The sequence below is a fragment of the Callospermophilus lateralis genome, chromosome 3 (assembly GCF_048772815.1).
Source record: "Callospermophilus lateralis isolate mCalLat2 chromosome 3, mCalLat2.hap1, whole genome shotgun sequence".
NCBI classification, from domain to species: domain Eukaryota; kingdom Metazoa; phylum Chordata; class Mammalia; order Rodentia; family Sciuridae; genus Callospermophilus; species Callospermophilus lateralis.
The window spans coordinates 87,902,384-87,918,564 of NC_135307.1; the positions used below are offsets into that span (position 1 = coordinate 87,902,384).

The following is a 16,181-nucleotide window of genomic DNA, read 5'->3' on the forward strand; positions in this document are numbered from 1 at the left end:
AAGTGCTCTACCACTGAGCCACAACCCCAGCCCCTCCATGCTATTTATTCATGTTTTCAATGTGTCCAATCCACCCTGCAGATAGGTGGACTATTGAACTTCCAGGACATTTCTTTAAGGGGAAAGACTCAGATGAGAGAAACATCCTTTCCCCCTTTCCTTGTTTTCCTATCTGTAACTCTACCAGCTATCATTTGTCCTAGAGGTTTGAAGCAATGTGCTAAGGATAGTTGGGCAGAAAAATGTTGGATCCTTGGTGACATGAGAGAAGTCGCAGCAACCCTGTGATACCTGTCTTTTTTTTTTTTTTTTTTTTGTGTTGGGGGGAGGTTAATAGGGGATTAAACTCAGGGGCACTCGACCACTGAGCTACATCCCCAGCCCTAATTTGTGTTTTATTTAGAGAGAGGGGCTCACTGAGTTGCTTAGCATCTTGCTTTTTGCAGAGGCTGGGTTTGATCCAAAGATCCTCCTACCTTAGCCTCCTGAGCTGCTGGAATCACAGGTGTGTGCCACCATGCCCAGCACCTGTCTTCTTCTTCTTCTTTTTTTTTTTTTAATATGGATTTTTTTACTTTGTTTATTTATATGTGGTGCTGAGGATTGAATCCAGGGCCTCACACATGCCATGCAAGCACTCTACCACTGAGCCACAATCCCTGTCTTCTTTTATATGACAGAATACATTTCTAATTTGTTTAAGCCACTGGATGCAACATGGCATGTGGATGTGGTAGTTTGATCTGTCAGGCCACACATGCAACCAGTCATGTGTGGCCTGACAGATCAAACTACCACATGCCATACACTCAAATGGAAGCTAAGTGTGATTCTAGACACAGCATTAAGGTTTTTAGGCAACTGCTGGGTAAAGTACGAATCCCAGTAGCCCTAGCAACTTGAGGAAGCTGAGTGAGGAGGATATCAAGTTTGAGAACAGACTCAGCAACTTAGGCCCTAAGCAACTTAGCAAGATCCTGTCTTAAAATAAAAAATAAAAAGTTTTAGGGATGTAGCTCAGTAGTACAGGGTCCCTAGGTCCAATCCCTAGTACCAAAAAATAAATAAATAAATAATAATAATAATATATATATATATATATATATATATATTATATTTTTTAAAAGTTTTTTTAAAGGCAACAAACTTGTAAATTCATATGCTTCCCCCTTAAAAATGTTTTATTATTCCTCACTGCCTTCAGAATAATGTTCTAACAGTATAATTTTCAAGTCCTTCTGATCTGCCCGATCTGCTTACTTCTCTATTCTTACCTCTCTCCATATCCTCATATTGAAATTTACTTAGGTTTTCTAAATGTCTTTATGTATGTGTACATACTCATACCTCTGCTTAGAACAGTAGTCCTGTAAAAGTGTGGCTCAAAACACAGCATCCCTATCTATCCCTGGAAAATTTGATAGAAATGCAAAATTTTGGGCCCATCCCAGACCTTAAGAAACAGAAACTCTGAGGATGTGGCTCACAAACTCTTGACTGGGGATATAACTCAGTTGAGAAAAATTAATGCTTTACCATCTTTGTGATTTGTCTGTTGAAGCCAAAAGCTTCTAAGAGATTTTTTATTTTTAATTTAAGATGTTTATGTAGAGAAAAGAAATACCCAATTAAAAATTATATATTAGAAATTTCCACTAACATGTCAATAAAAGTATAGAAATGAGGACCAACATGCTGCTTGTTAAGAAATATCTTATTTTCATCCCTCCCTAAAATAGGAATAATGTCACTTGTCCAGTTGCTAATGGAGCCCAAAGTCATCACTCATACTCAGTCATCTCTTAAAAGGCAGAAGAATATGAGAAATAAATAAGACCTTTCTTCAGGACAACAATCTTGTTAGGGTCCACATGCTGGAGCACGCCCTCGAAGATGCCACAAACCAATGTGAGTTTCACTCTTCTCCACAAAATCTGATTGAGGAAATGGTAGTCACTGCTGGGATCCATGCTCTTTGATTCCAAAAGAAGTCTTCAAATAATCTTCTTTAAGCAGCCAAACACTTGAAAATTAATTAAGGAGATCTATGATTTTAAAAAGACTATTTTGAATATTACTTTCCCTTCTCTCCTATTTGTAAGGGATACAAATAAAAGAAGGAGTAATTTGTTTTTGTTCATCTTTTTAGAATGCTAATGAGAAAAGAACCATTGCAAGCACAACTCAAATTCATACAAAGGAAACTAAAAACTGTAAGACTTGGGGCAAGAGAGGTTTGACTCCTTTATAAGATGAGCATAATATCACCTTTCTTTCTACTGAAAGTGTAGCTAAATAGAACAAACAGAACATTTAGAGTTGCTTTAATGGCACACTGTGCTGTTTTTGACAAAAAAAGAAAAAAAGAATGAAAGAAACTGATATTGGCAAGAATACTTTGCCACACATGTTGCAGTAAGTGTTTACCCAGAACTGTCTGGGATGTAACCTCTTCTGGATTAATATTTTAAGAGTGTGACACACTGTTACCAACCAAGGCATCAATGTTAGACTATCAGAATTTATGCATTACCATTTTGGCTTCCAAGATGTCACACTATAAGGCCCATTCCAGTCACCAACTGGTCATGTGTAGCCTGACAGATCAAACTACCACATGCCATACATTCAAATGTTTTTGCAAAAATTAAGTACTTTCGGGCTGGGCACAATGGTGCATGCCTATAATCTCAGTGGCTCCGGAGGCTGAGGCAGGAGGATCTCAGGTTCAAAGCCAGCCTCAGCAAAAGCAGGGTGCTAAGCAACTCAGTGAGACCTTGTCTCTTAATAAAATACAAGGTAGGGTTGAGGATGTGGCTTAGTGGTTGAGTGCCCCTGAGTTCAATTTCCCGTACAAAAAAAAAAAAAGGAAAAATTAAGCACTGTCATTAGAATTATAACAATAAAGTACAAAGAAAAAAACTTCACCTTATAGAATAACTTTCATTTATAGTAAATGCTGTTAAGTTCTTCAGTGTTATACTAGCATTTAAAAGATCAACTCTTTCTTTTTTAAGTATCTTATCCAACAAGTCTGTTATTTAGATGTCCTTGTATTTAGAACTCTAGGTAAATGTTTGTTGTACTACAAAAGCTGCTTATGGCTGGGTGTGGTAGCAAATGTGCCTGTAATTAACCAGCTTCAGCAACTTATACATACCCTGTCTCAAAAAATTTTTTAAAAAGACTGGGATCAAGGAGGATATGGAGACTAAGTCCAAGGACATTCCCACCTATGCCTTTTCTAGGTAAAATTGAAGTTTTTGTCATTTAAAAGCCCAGACTTCAGCCCGAGTGAAGGAACACAAAGGGACTTGCACCTAACCACCCCCATGGGTCAATTGACCCCAATACAATAAGTCCCAGGAAATTTCCTATTCACATTCCTATCTCACTCTAATGAATCAGCCCACTCCAATACAATGAACCCCCAAAACTACCCTCCTGTTCCACCCTAAACGAAGCCTATATAACCCAGACCCTTGCTTCAGCCCATTGCCATTTTCTGCCCCCCAAAAGAGCCACACCAGGGTTCTACCCATTGACTTTGCTGCTGAATCCTGAATAAAGAGAAGCTTGCAGGGCTGCAGATGCAGCTTGTGGCAGAGCGATCGCCTAGCATATGTGAGGCACTGGGTTCGATTCTCAGCACCACAAAAAAAAAAAAAAAAAAATGTATTTTAAATTTAAGATAATAAAATTATCTTAAAATAAAAAAGAAAGAAAAGCTTGCTGATCTGAGGTTTGCTTTCTGTCTCCTATCTCCCACCTTCCTCTCATTGTCTAGCTACCCCCAAGTATCTCTGAGATCCAGGAACTCATGCAGCTTCAGCTGAATCTCTAAATTGACTGCATTTCCTTACCCCTTAGTACATAGGCCCTTCACACTCTCTGCTGTTCAGTTTATACAGAAAAATTTGGTATGTGAAACACAGGGGAGAACTCAAAAGCAACTGAGTTGCATCTGGCTAGGGCAACTCCCTAGTGTTGCATGAAGGCTTTGAATCTAAACTTCAACTACAACAGCCCTCAGGGGTACTAGATATCAATCACCTACTAAACATTTGTGGCTTTATGCCACATGGACAGTAAAGAGATTCTTTTGTTTGTTTTTTGTGATGCTGGGGATTGAACTCAGGGCCTTGTGCTGCAAGGAAAGCACTCTACCAACTGAGCTATATCCCCAGCCCAGTAAAGGGATTCAACCAAACCCTTTGTTAACATTAAAGGAAGCCTACTTCTACTCCACCCTCCAACCTTGCACACCCAGCAAACCTCATAGATCAGAGACCTCCTTGCCATTTTATTTCTGCATCCACCACCAGTCTCATCTTTCCATCACTCAATTACCAAATTGTTGGGAAAAGTATAATGGCAGCCGCACCCCAGAGAAAAATCCCAACATGGCGCCTAAGGACCTTCTCTTCCTACTTTCCCTTTTTTTTCCCACTGGAGCGAAAAGTTCCCCCGGGTGTGAACTCTCCCGCCGGCGCCAATTTCAAATCTTGCTGGCGGGGAACCTTAGCCCCAATAAGAACTAATTCCTGGGCTCTAGAGCTGATATCTGGAAGAACTTGCCAATAAACGGGTGGCCTGCCATTTATCTAAGCCCTGCCATCTCTCCTTAGATCTATATAAGCACACAGCCTTTTGCAATAAAATTGGAATTCTCCCCAGCGAATTGTCTTGCGTGGAGGATTCTTTCACAAATATACTACCCTAGACCTTTATATTCCTGCTGATACTTTCTCCCTGTCCAATTTATTAGCAGATCTGCACCTGATACCCATAAAAAAATTAAACAGAGAAGGATGCCAAGGCTTCCCAGAAGCAATTTCTAAATATTGCTTTCAAGACCTTTAACAACAGGGAAGACAAGACCAAATAGGAGAAGGAAAAGTTTCTTAAAATTAAACATCAGCTCCTAGCCTCAGCCATCCATAGGCCTAAAAATCCACGGCTGCTCATGGCCCCACCAGACCTTCTAATATATCTCCTGTGTCCTGTTGCCTAAGTGGATGAACTGGACTTTGGGCAAAAGCTTGCCCTAACCTGAACCCTGCCCCCTAAGCCCTGTCCCAAGTGCAGCAATGGGGAACTGGAAGGTGGTTTGTCCCCAGGGCAAAACACCCCTCCCTTCGGTGCAGCCAGCTTCCCAAGTCCCATACTGAAACAAGAGGATTGCTGAAACAAGAGGATCCAAATCTCACTGCCCCTGTCACCTCAGATAATATACCTTAGGAGCCTCAAGTTACAGAGATGGTGAATAGCCAAGTAGCAGGCAAATATTTCTCTTCTGAAGAAATTTTAAGGGTACAACTAGCTGGTAAATGTCCTCCCTTAACTTAAAATAATTATCAAATGGTTAATTAGTATTTTCCTTTCTGAGTGAGGTCCCAGCCCCAAACCATGTAAACAGGAGCCTTATGTTAAGCCCCTACCCTCAACTTAAATTTAAGCAAAAAATTTAATGTTTGTCACTGAGAGGAAAATAACTCTAACCAGCCCAACAGACAGCGGCGTGTCTCAGTCCTCATTCTTTTTTTTTTTTTTTTTAGCTTTAGGTGTACACAATATCTTTATTTTATTTTTAATGTGGTGCTGAGGATCAAACCCAGTGCCTCACGCATGCCAGGCGAGCACACTACTACTTGAGCCATATCCCCAGCCCTCAGTCCTCATTCTTAAAAGTAATGGGAAATACTGTTTTATTTTTCACATCCTTACCTGGCGTAATTACCAACCAGGGAAGAAGGGTTAAAAAGCCCTAGGCAGCAATCTCCCTGGCCAGGCCATGCTCAAGCCTGCATTGGAAAGTAAACTGAAGAAGCCCCCAAGCCCAGTAGGGGACCCATCTGAAACTAAAGAAAAAAGAAGGAAAACATCCATTTAATATCTCCCTGGCTGCAACACAGAAAAATGACTTCAGGGCTCTCTCTCTCCCTTTTACTATCTCTTTCTCATTCTCTCATGCTGCTTTACTGTAATAATTAATGGCCATATCATTTTTTTCTAGGACTCTTGTTTTTTAAATTCTATATTCTTTTGAGCTCATGATTTTGATTCTGCGTGCTTAAGTTAAAATTTCTGATCAGACCTATTTTATCCAACTATAAAGGTTTATTACCCTCTGCTTTACTCAGAAGCCAATTTGTGAGGGTTGGCTCTTAATCTAATAGGTTTTAAAAAGCTATAAGGCCTTTGCTTGTTTGTTCTGTGTATTATCTTGTCTACATGTGTTTGTGTATCAAAACTAACATATAAAGTGCTTACAAACTAAAATTCAAAAATATGGATCCAAATACATTTGAATCATGTGATTTTAAAAGTTCGATTTAAACTGGGTAAACAAATGAGAATAAAGGGTGTCTTTAAAGTTACTAAGTAAATGCTGTTCAATATACTTGTCTGATACCTTGATTCTTACAGGCTCAGCGGTAGAGTGCTTGTCTAGCATATTCGAGGCTCTGGGTTCAATCCTCAGCACTACATAAAAATAAATCAATGAATAAATTAAATGTATTGTGTCCAACTACAACTAAAAAACAAATATCTTAAAAAATATTTGATTTCACATATATGGGATTAATCTTCATAAATGTGTTTGTTAGAAGCATTGATTAATTTGCAAAGTTAAAATGCTGTTAAATATAACATCAAGTATTCTTCTTGGAATTCCTGGGGTGATATACTTGAACATTGTTTGTTTTCATGAATTGATAAACAAGCAGATGTGATACTATACACATACAGGATTAACAGATAGGAAAGAGAAATTAGAAGATTCCAGGTATGAAAATATATTTAATAGAAGGAAAAAATGTTTCTGGGTAAGAAAGTGTCTGTGTGAAATAAACAACATGAGGATCTATGCAAGTAAAGGGAAAACTTCAATAAATTTATGTATAACTAAGTTGGTTATATATATATTTGGAACAATCAAAGCATTTAAGTTTTTCCTCTAAGGTCAAATACTAATGTACTGATATAAGACCAAGATTTAATCTTTATGTTAACTTGACAAGGATTTCTTTTCTTTTTTTTTTAGAATTTTAATATTTATTTTTTAGTTTTCGGCGGACACAACATCTTTGTTTGTATGTGGTGCTGAGGATTGAACCCGGGCCTCATGTATGCCAGGCGAGCGCACTACTGCTTGAGCCACATCCCCAGCCCGACAAGGATTTCTTAAAACATTAATTTACTCTTAACATTGTGTCTGTTAAGTTTTACTTGTTAAAGCAACTAATTTAAAGAAATTAAGATCTATACAACACTGATTACACAACAACAATCATTATTTTTGAATATTATACTACATTACAGAGTCTTATTTTCCTTTAAAAGCTAAACTTGGTTAAAATAAAAACTTCAATACAGCATACTAAATATGTTCATGTCTTCCAGGCACACAAGTTTTTAAAGCAGGAGGTTTAAAGGAACATTTTTATCAAGCTGATGTTCTCCTAACTAAAGTTGTCTATAATGGTAATTTTGGGCTTATAAGAATAGCAAATTTAAAAAAAATTAGTTGTTGATGGACCTTTATTTTATCCATTTATTTATATGCAGTTCTGAGAATCAGACCCAGTGCCTCACACATGTGAGGCAAGCGCTCTACCACTGAGCCACAACCCAAGCCCAAGAATAGCAAATTTTATTGGGGATTTATTTATATTATTTAATGTTCTGTAACCAAACCTAAACCTTACATTACCTTTTACTTAGGGTTAAAATGTAAATGTATTTCTAAAACGAGAGCCCAGTCTGCTTAAAGATTGATATTGTGAGACATGAAAGCATTTTACCATTTTTCCACACAAAAGGGAAGTTGAACGCTCTCTCAGCCGTTTTTTGATTCACATTTTAAAAGTAATGTTATACTATGTTAACTAATGTTCATGTATATTCAGGAAACAATATATATAAACTTTGTAAAATGATATTTAAGAAAGAGGCAAAGATCAGCTTCAGAACAGGTACACTTTATCTAAAATTTGTGGAGTCCTACCTTACCTGAGATAAGACTCTGCATCCCACCTTACTGCATGTTAGAATGGCTCTAAAATAAGCTAGACTTTAGCTTATTTAAAGTTGTGTTCAAAAGATTGATTTTTGTTGTGAAGATCTTGTGATCTCAAACAGAGGATATAATATATAACTCAGCCAAAATTCAAGGTAGCTATTACATGGAGCTGGGAATTTGGCTCATTGGTAGGGTACTTGCCCCACAAGTATGAGGCACTGGGTTCGATCCTCAGCACCACATGAAAATAAGCAAAATAAAGGCATTATGTCCAACTAATATATATATTAGTATATGTATATATATATATATATATATATATATATATATACATATATATATAAAGGATAGCTATTACACAAACTGAATATACTTTTACTCTTATTAATTTAATTTTGTATTTTCCTTGTAAAACTCTATAGCTGTTGCCTATTTATGTTTTGCAGAAGTACTGCTTCACGAACAAACAACCTGGACTGGGGATGTGGCTCAAGCGGTAATGCACTCGCCTGGCATGTGTGGGGCACTGGGTTCGATCCTCAGCACTATTTAAAAATAAAGATGTTGTGTCCACCAAAAACTAAAAAATAAATATTAAAAAATTCTCTCTCTCTTTAAAAAAAAAAAAAAAGAACAAACAACCTGTGTTAATTTGAGATAATAAGCCATCATCTATAGGACAGATTAGATAGAAGACTAACTTCCAGTCCTAAAATAGACCTCAATTAAATAAAAGGGGTAAATGACTATAAGGTTATGGACATCAAAGTTAAAGCTCAGTTCTTTTACTTTAAGACAGGTGAGACTGGCTTGTTGGATGTTTAAGATCAAGGCTTAAAAATTAAAATTAAAGGACCAAAAAAAAAAATACCCAAATACCCACAACTTGGCTCCTGCCCTCTGTTCCTCTAAGGAGCTTTACATTGGAAAAGGGAGACATCCCTAATGCTTCTAAGGGAGGCCACCTCATTAAGGAGACCCTACCTAGCAGATGGCACTGAAAGAGATAAGAAGCTGCTCTCAAGTTCACCAAGAGTGACCCCTATGGGAACTCAGCTACTCACCACAACAGATAGGAACAAAGTCAATTTGAGCAGCTTGATCTTAAACATCTATAAAAACAGGTATAACCAAAATACAGCGATTCCTGCACATTTAAAAAGAAAAATGATGATTCTTTTTAATAGTGGTTAAGATGTACACTTATGTCCATCCCACAGCCCTGATGTCCCCCAAATTCTGAGGCTTTTTTGTCTAATTGTCCCTGCTACCAAAATTAGATTGACCTCTGTACCTCAATCTTCCTTACTCCTCAAACTGACAATTTACCTCAAAACCAAAGCCTATCCATTCTAATAACAGCACACACCAGATGTAGGAGAGCCCCACCCACCCACCCAGTTATTCTCTTACTCATAGGGCTAAAAACATCCACTGGGATTGGTACAGGAGCAGAGGATTAGGAATATCTGTTCACTATAAAAATCATCAGAACAGGTTATTGCAGATATCCAACAGATCACTGATTTGGTATTGACTTTACAAAATCAGCTGGACTCCCTAGCATCTGTCTTCCTCCAAAATCAATCAGGGAAGAGTGGTATTTCTATGTAAACCACTTGGGAGTGGAAAAAGACAAGATTAAATGTCTTCAGGACCATCTGGAATATGGAAATGAGATATGAGTTAGAAGACTTTTTGGATATGAAATGTGATTTTCAATATAATAAGTTTAAAAATGTTACCCATCTTAATATTTCTTTTCATAAGGAATTCTATCTCATAGCATATGTATTAAATACTCATATTTTATTGTCTAAACCTATTCAAGTACAATATAATGCCTCATAAAATATATATATTATGTTAAATGTGAGAACTATATGCTACAAAAATGTGTCAATAAAACTGTATGGCAAAATTCAGGACAAACTGTTATGATTCTCAAAAGGCCAGTAGCCACCTGGCTCCTTATAAAAGTGCTAAATGTTTCATCTAATGGTTAATAGCTTGCATTGTTATCTTGGCTGAGATAATTGCTTCTGCATCCTCTTTCAGCAATTTCAGAAGAAATTTACTGAGATCTTACAAATTCAAGTACATATTGATCAGGAATTTTTTTCAAAAACTAAAAGAGTCTATCATATGGCTAGAAGAACAAGTATAAGATTTATGATGGGCTCAAAGATTTTAATGTCATTAGAATGTTACCCAATTTTGTTTTACTAGAGTTCCATAGAGTGATACTGAGATTCAATGGCAAAATAAACATAATCGAGAGCCGCCGGGCACCTGCAAGGTAGGCGGACCCGCGATCCACCAGCAGAACAGGCACAGCAATCCGCAGAGCGGCAGAGCCACCCCCCGAGCCTGCAAGGTAGGCAGACCTGCAACCCACCGGCAGGTCAGCCCCAACAACCTGCGGAGGGGAACAGCTGCCCAACGAGCCTGCTAGGTAGGCAGAACCGTGACCACCGACAGAACAGGCCCAGAGGCCAGCCAGACACATCGCCCCGCCCCGGTTGGGGGAGGGGCAGAGCCGCCGGGCGCCTGCAAGGTAGGCAGACCTGCAACTCACCAGCAGATCAGGCCCAGCGACCCGCGGAGCGGCAGAGCCACCCCCGCGCCTGCAAGGTAGGCGCACTTGCCACCCACCGGCAGGTCAGGCCCAGCAACTCTCGGAGGGACACAGCTGCTCCACGCGCGTGCAAGGTAGGCAGAACCGTGACCACCAATAGAACAGGCCCAGCGGCCGGCCAGACACATCGCCCCGCCCTGGTTGGGGGAGGGGCAGAGCCGCCGGGCGCCTACAAGGTAGGCGGACCCGCGATCCACCAGCAGAACAGGCACAGCAATCCGCAGAGCGGCAGAGCCACCCCCCCGAGCCTGCAAGGTAGGCAGACCTCCGACCCACCGGCAGGTCAGGCCCAGCAACTCTCGGAGAGACACAGCTGCTCCACGCGTGTGCAAGGTAGGCGGAACCGTGACCACCGACAAAACAGGCCCAGTGGCCCGCGAGACACATCGCCCCGGTTGGGGGAGGGGCAGAGCCACCGGGCGCCTGCAAGGTAGGCGGACCTGCGACCCACCAGCAGAACAGGCACAGCAATCCACAGAGCGGCAGAGCCACCCCCCGAGCCTGCAAGGTAGACAGACCTGCGACCCACCGGCAGGTCAGGCCCAACAACCTGTGGAGGGGCACAGCTGCCCCACGCGCCTGCTAGGTAGGCAGAACCGTGACCACCGACAGAACAGGCCCAGTGGCCGGCCAGACACATCGCCCCGCCCCGGTTGGGGGAGGGGCAGAGCCGCCAGGCGCCTGCAAGGTAGGCAGACCTGCGACTCACCAGCAGATCAGGCCCAGCGACCCGCGGAGCGGCAGAGCCACCCCCGCGCCTGCAAGGTAGGCGCACTTGCCACCCACCGGCAGGTCAGGCCCAGCAACTCTCGGAGGGACACAGCTGCTCCACGCGCGTGCAAGGTAGGCGGAACAGTGACCACCGACAAAACAGGCCCAGAGGCCCGCCAGACACATCGCCCCGGATGGGGGAGGGGCAGAGCCGCCGGGCGCCTGCAAGGTAGGTGGACCCGCGACCCACCAGCAGAACAGGCACAGCAATCCACAGAGCGGCAGAGCCACCCCCCGAGCCTGCAAGGTAGGCAGACCTGTGACCCACCGGCAGGTCAGGCCCAGCAACCTGCGGAGGGGCACAGCTGCCCCACGTGCCTGCAAGGTAGGCGGAACCGTGACCACTGACAAAACAGGCCCAGTGGCCCACCAGACACATCACCCCGGTTGGGGGAGGGGCAGAGCCGCCACCAGCGCCTGTTAGGTAGACAGACCTGCAACCGACAGAACAGGCCTAGCGGCCAGCGGAGGGGCAGAGCCGCTGCTCACACCTGCAAGGTAGGCAGACCTGTGACCACCGAAAGAACAGGCCCACCGAAAGTACAGGCACAGCGGCCTGCCGGCGTGGTAGGCACACTGCCCCAATTGGAGGAGGGGCAGAACCACCGCCAAAGCCTGCGAGGGAGACTTTGCAACTATACAAGAGTAATATAAATATATAGGGGGAAAAATCAATAACACAACAGTTTCACCAAGCAGAAAGAAACGCGATCAGTATGAAAAGACAAGGAAAGAAAGGACCACAAGTAATGCAGGTCAACTCAACTTTAGAAGAGGTAATATCTGCAGCAGATGGAATGTCAGATAAAGAATTCAGGATATACATGCTTCAGATGATCTGGAGTCTCAAGGAAGACATTAGACAGCAAAATCAGACAATGAAAGACCACTTCGACCACTTCGACAATGAATTACATAAACAAATCCAAGAAGCAAAAGATCAATTATACAGGGAGATAGAGGTTATAAAAAAACAAACAAACAGAAATCCTGGAAATGCAGGAAACAATAAACCAACTTAAAAACTCAATTGAGAATACTACCAGCAGAGTAGAACACTTAGAAGATAGAACATCAGACAATGAAGACAAAGTATTTCAACTGGAGAAGAACATAGACAGCTCAGCAAAGCTGTTAAGAAACCATGAGCAGAACATTCAAGAAATATGGGATAACATAAAGAGACCAAACTTAAGAGTCATTGGGATACAGGAAGGTATAGAGGTCCAAACCAAAGGAATGAACAATCTATTCAATGAAATAATACGAGAAAACTTCCCAGACTTGAAGAATGAGACAGAATCCCAAATCCTAGAAGCCTACAGGACACCGAATGTGCAAAATCATAAGAGACCCACACCTAGACACATTATAATGAAGATGCCCAACATACAGAATAAGGAGAGAATTTTAAAAGCTACAAGAGAAAGGAAGCAGATTACATTTAGGGGTAAACCAATCAGGATAACAGCTGATCTTTCAACACAGACTCTGAAAGCTAGAAGATCCTGGAATAACATATTTCAAACACTGAAAGAAAATGGGTTCCAACCAAGAATTGTGTATAGCAAAATTAAGCTTCAGGATGGAAGATGAAATTAAAACCTTCCATGATAAACAAAAGTTAAAAGAATTTGCAGCTAGAAAACCATCTCTTCAAAACATCCTCGGCAAAATATTACAGGAAGAGGAAATGGAAAATATCAATGAAAACCAACAGCGGGAGGTAGTACAGTAAAGGGGGGGGGGAATAATCAAAGAGGAAAACAAACCATGTTTAGTAACATAAATAAACAAATATGGCTGGAAGAACAACCCATATCTCAATAATAACCCTAAATGTTAATGGCTTAAACTCACCAATTAAGAGACACAGGCTAGTAGTATGGATCACAAAACAAGACCCAACAATATGCTGCCTTCAGGAGACGCATTTGATAGGAAAAGACATACATAGACTGAAGGTGAAAGGTTGGGAAAAATCATATCACTCATATGGACTTCGGAAACAAGTAGGAGTGTCCATACTCATATCAAATAAAATAGATTTCAAGCCAAAGTTAATCAAAAGGGATGAAGAGGGACACTACATACTGCTCAAGGGAACCATACACCAACAAGACATAACAATCATAAATATATATGCCCCAAACAATGGTGCAGCTATGTTCATCAAACAAACTCTTCTCAAGTTCAAGAGTCTAATAGACCACCATACAATAATCATGGGAGACTTCAACACACCTCTCTCACCACTGGACAGATCTTCCAAACAAAAGTTGAATAAGGAAACTATAGAACTCAATAACATAATTAATAACCTAGATTTAATTGACATAAATAGAATATACCACCCAAGATCAAGCAGTTACACTTTTTTCTCAGCAGCACATGGATCCTTCTCAAAAATAGATCATATATTATGTCACAGGGCAACTCTTAGACAATATAAAGGAGTAGAGATAATACCATGCATCTTATCTGATCATAATGGAATGAAATTGAAAATCAACGATAAAAGAAGTAAGGAAAAATCATGCATCACTTGGAGAATGAACAATAGGTTACTGAATGATCAATGGGTTATAGAAGACATCAAGGAGGAAATTAAAAAATTCTTAGAGATAAATGAAAACACAAACACAACATATCGGAATCTATGGGACACACTGAAAGCAGTTCTAAGAGGAAAATTTATTGCTTGGAGTTCATTCCTTAAAAAAAGAAAAAACCAACAAATAAATGATCTAATACTTCAACTCAAAGTCCTAGAAAAAGAAGAGCAAAACAACAGCAAAAGAAGTAGAAGAAATAATTAAAATCAGAGCTGAAATTAATGAAATCGAAACAAAAGAAACAATTGAAAAAATTGACAAAACTAAAAGTTGGTTCTTTGAAAAAATAAATAAAATCGACAGACCCTTAGCCACGCTAACGAAGAGAAGAAGAGAGAGAACTCAAATTACTAGCATACGGGATGAAAAAGGCAATATCACAACAGACACTTCAGAAATACAGAAGATTATCAGAAATTATTTTGAATCCTTATACTCCAATAAAATAGAAGATAGTGAAGGCATCGATACATTTCTTAAGTCATATGATTTGCCCAGATTGAGTCAGGAGGATATTGACAACCTAAACAGACCAATATCAATTGAGGAAATAGAAGAAACCATCAAAAGACTACCAACTAAGAAAAGCCCAGGACCGGATGGGTATACAGCAGAGTTTTACAAAACCTTTAAAGAGGAACTAATACCAATACTTTTCAAGCTATTTCAGGAAATAGAAAAAGAGGGAGAACTTCCAAATTCATTCTATGAGGCCAACATCACCCTGATTCCTAAACAAGACAAAGACACTTCAAAGAAAGAAAACTACAGACCAATATCTCTAATGAACCTAGATGCAAAAATCCTCAATAAACTTCTGGCGAACCGGATACAAAAACATATCAAAAAAATTGTGCACCATGATCAGTAGGATTTATCCCTGGGATGCAAGGTTGGTTCAATATACGGAAATCAATAAATGTTATTCACCACATCAATAGGCTTAAAAATAAGAACCATATGATCATCTCGATAGATGCGGAAAAAGCATTCGACAAAGTACAGCATCCCTTTATGTTCAAAACTCTAGAAAAACTAGGGATAACAGGAACATACCTCAATATTGTAAAAGCAATCTATGCTAAGTCTCAGGCTAACATCATTCTGAATGGAGAAAAACTGAAGGCATTCCCTCTAAAATCTGGAACAAGACAGGGATGCCCTCTCTCACCACTTCTGTTCAACATAGTTCTCGAATCACTGGCCAGAGCAATTAGATAGACGAAAGAAATTAAAGGCATAAAAATAGGAAAAGAAGAACTCAAATTATCACTATTTGCAGATGACATGATTCTATACCTAGCAGACCCAAAAGGGTCTACAAAGAAACTATTAGAGCTAATAAATGAATTCAGCAAAGTGGCAGGATATAAAATCAACACGCATAAATCAAAGGCATTCCTGTATATCAGCGACAAATCCTCTGAAATGGAAATGAGGACAACCACCCCATTCACAATATCCTCAAAAAAAAAATAAAATATTTGGGAATCAACCTAACAAAAGAGGTGAAAGACTTATACAATGAAAACTACAGAACCCTAAAGAGAGAAATAGAAGAAGATCTTAGAAGATGGAAAAATATACCCTGTTCATGGATAGGTAGAACTAACATCATCAAAATGGCGATATTACCAAAAGTTCTCTATAGGTTTAATGCAATGCCAATCAAAATCCCAACGGCATTTCTTGTAGAAATAGAGAAAGCAATCATGAAATTCATATGGAAAAATAAAAGACCCAGAATAGCAAAAACAATGCTAAGCAGGAAGTGTGAATCAGGCGGTATAGCTATACCAGACTTCAAACTATACTACAGAACAATAGTAACAAAAACAGCATGGTACTGGTACCAAAACAGGCGGGTGGACCAATGGTACAGAATAGAGGACACAGAAACCAATCCACAAAACTACAACTATCTTATATTCGATAAAGGGGCTAAAAGCATGCAATGGAAGAAGGATAGCATCTTCAACAAATGGTGTTGGAAAAACTGGAAATCCATATGCAACAAAATGAAACTGAATCCCTTTCTCTCGCCATGCACAAAAGTTAACTCAAAGTGGATCAAGGAACTTGATATCAAATCAGAGACATGGCGTCTGATAGAAGAAAAAGTTGGCTATGA

At 40.1% G+C, this 16,181-nt stretch overlaps 1 protein-coding gene across 1 annotated transcript in view; it reads right to left on the reverse strand.

Moving 5' to 3' along the window:
- Exd1 (exonuclease 3'-5' domain containing 1) overlaps positions 1–16,181 on the reverse strand; it is a 60,831-nt gene that overhangs the window by 40,067 nt on the left and 4,583 nt on the right. The window contains exon 2 of the mRNA XM_076848498.1: positions 1,838–2,023. Coding sequence (XP_076704613.1) covers positions 1,838–1,970 — 133 coding nt within the window. The 5' untranslated portion in view covers positions 1,971–2,023. The remainder of the gene's footprint in view (positions 1–1,837; positions 2,024–16,181) is intronic.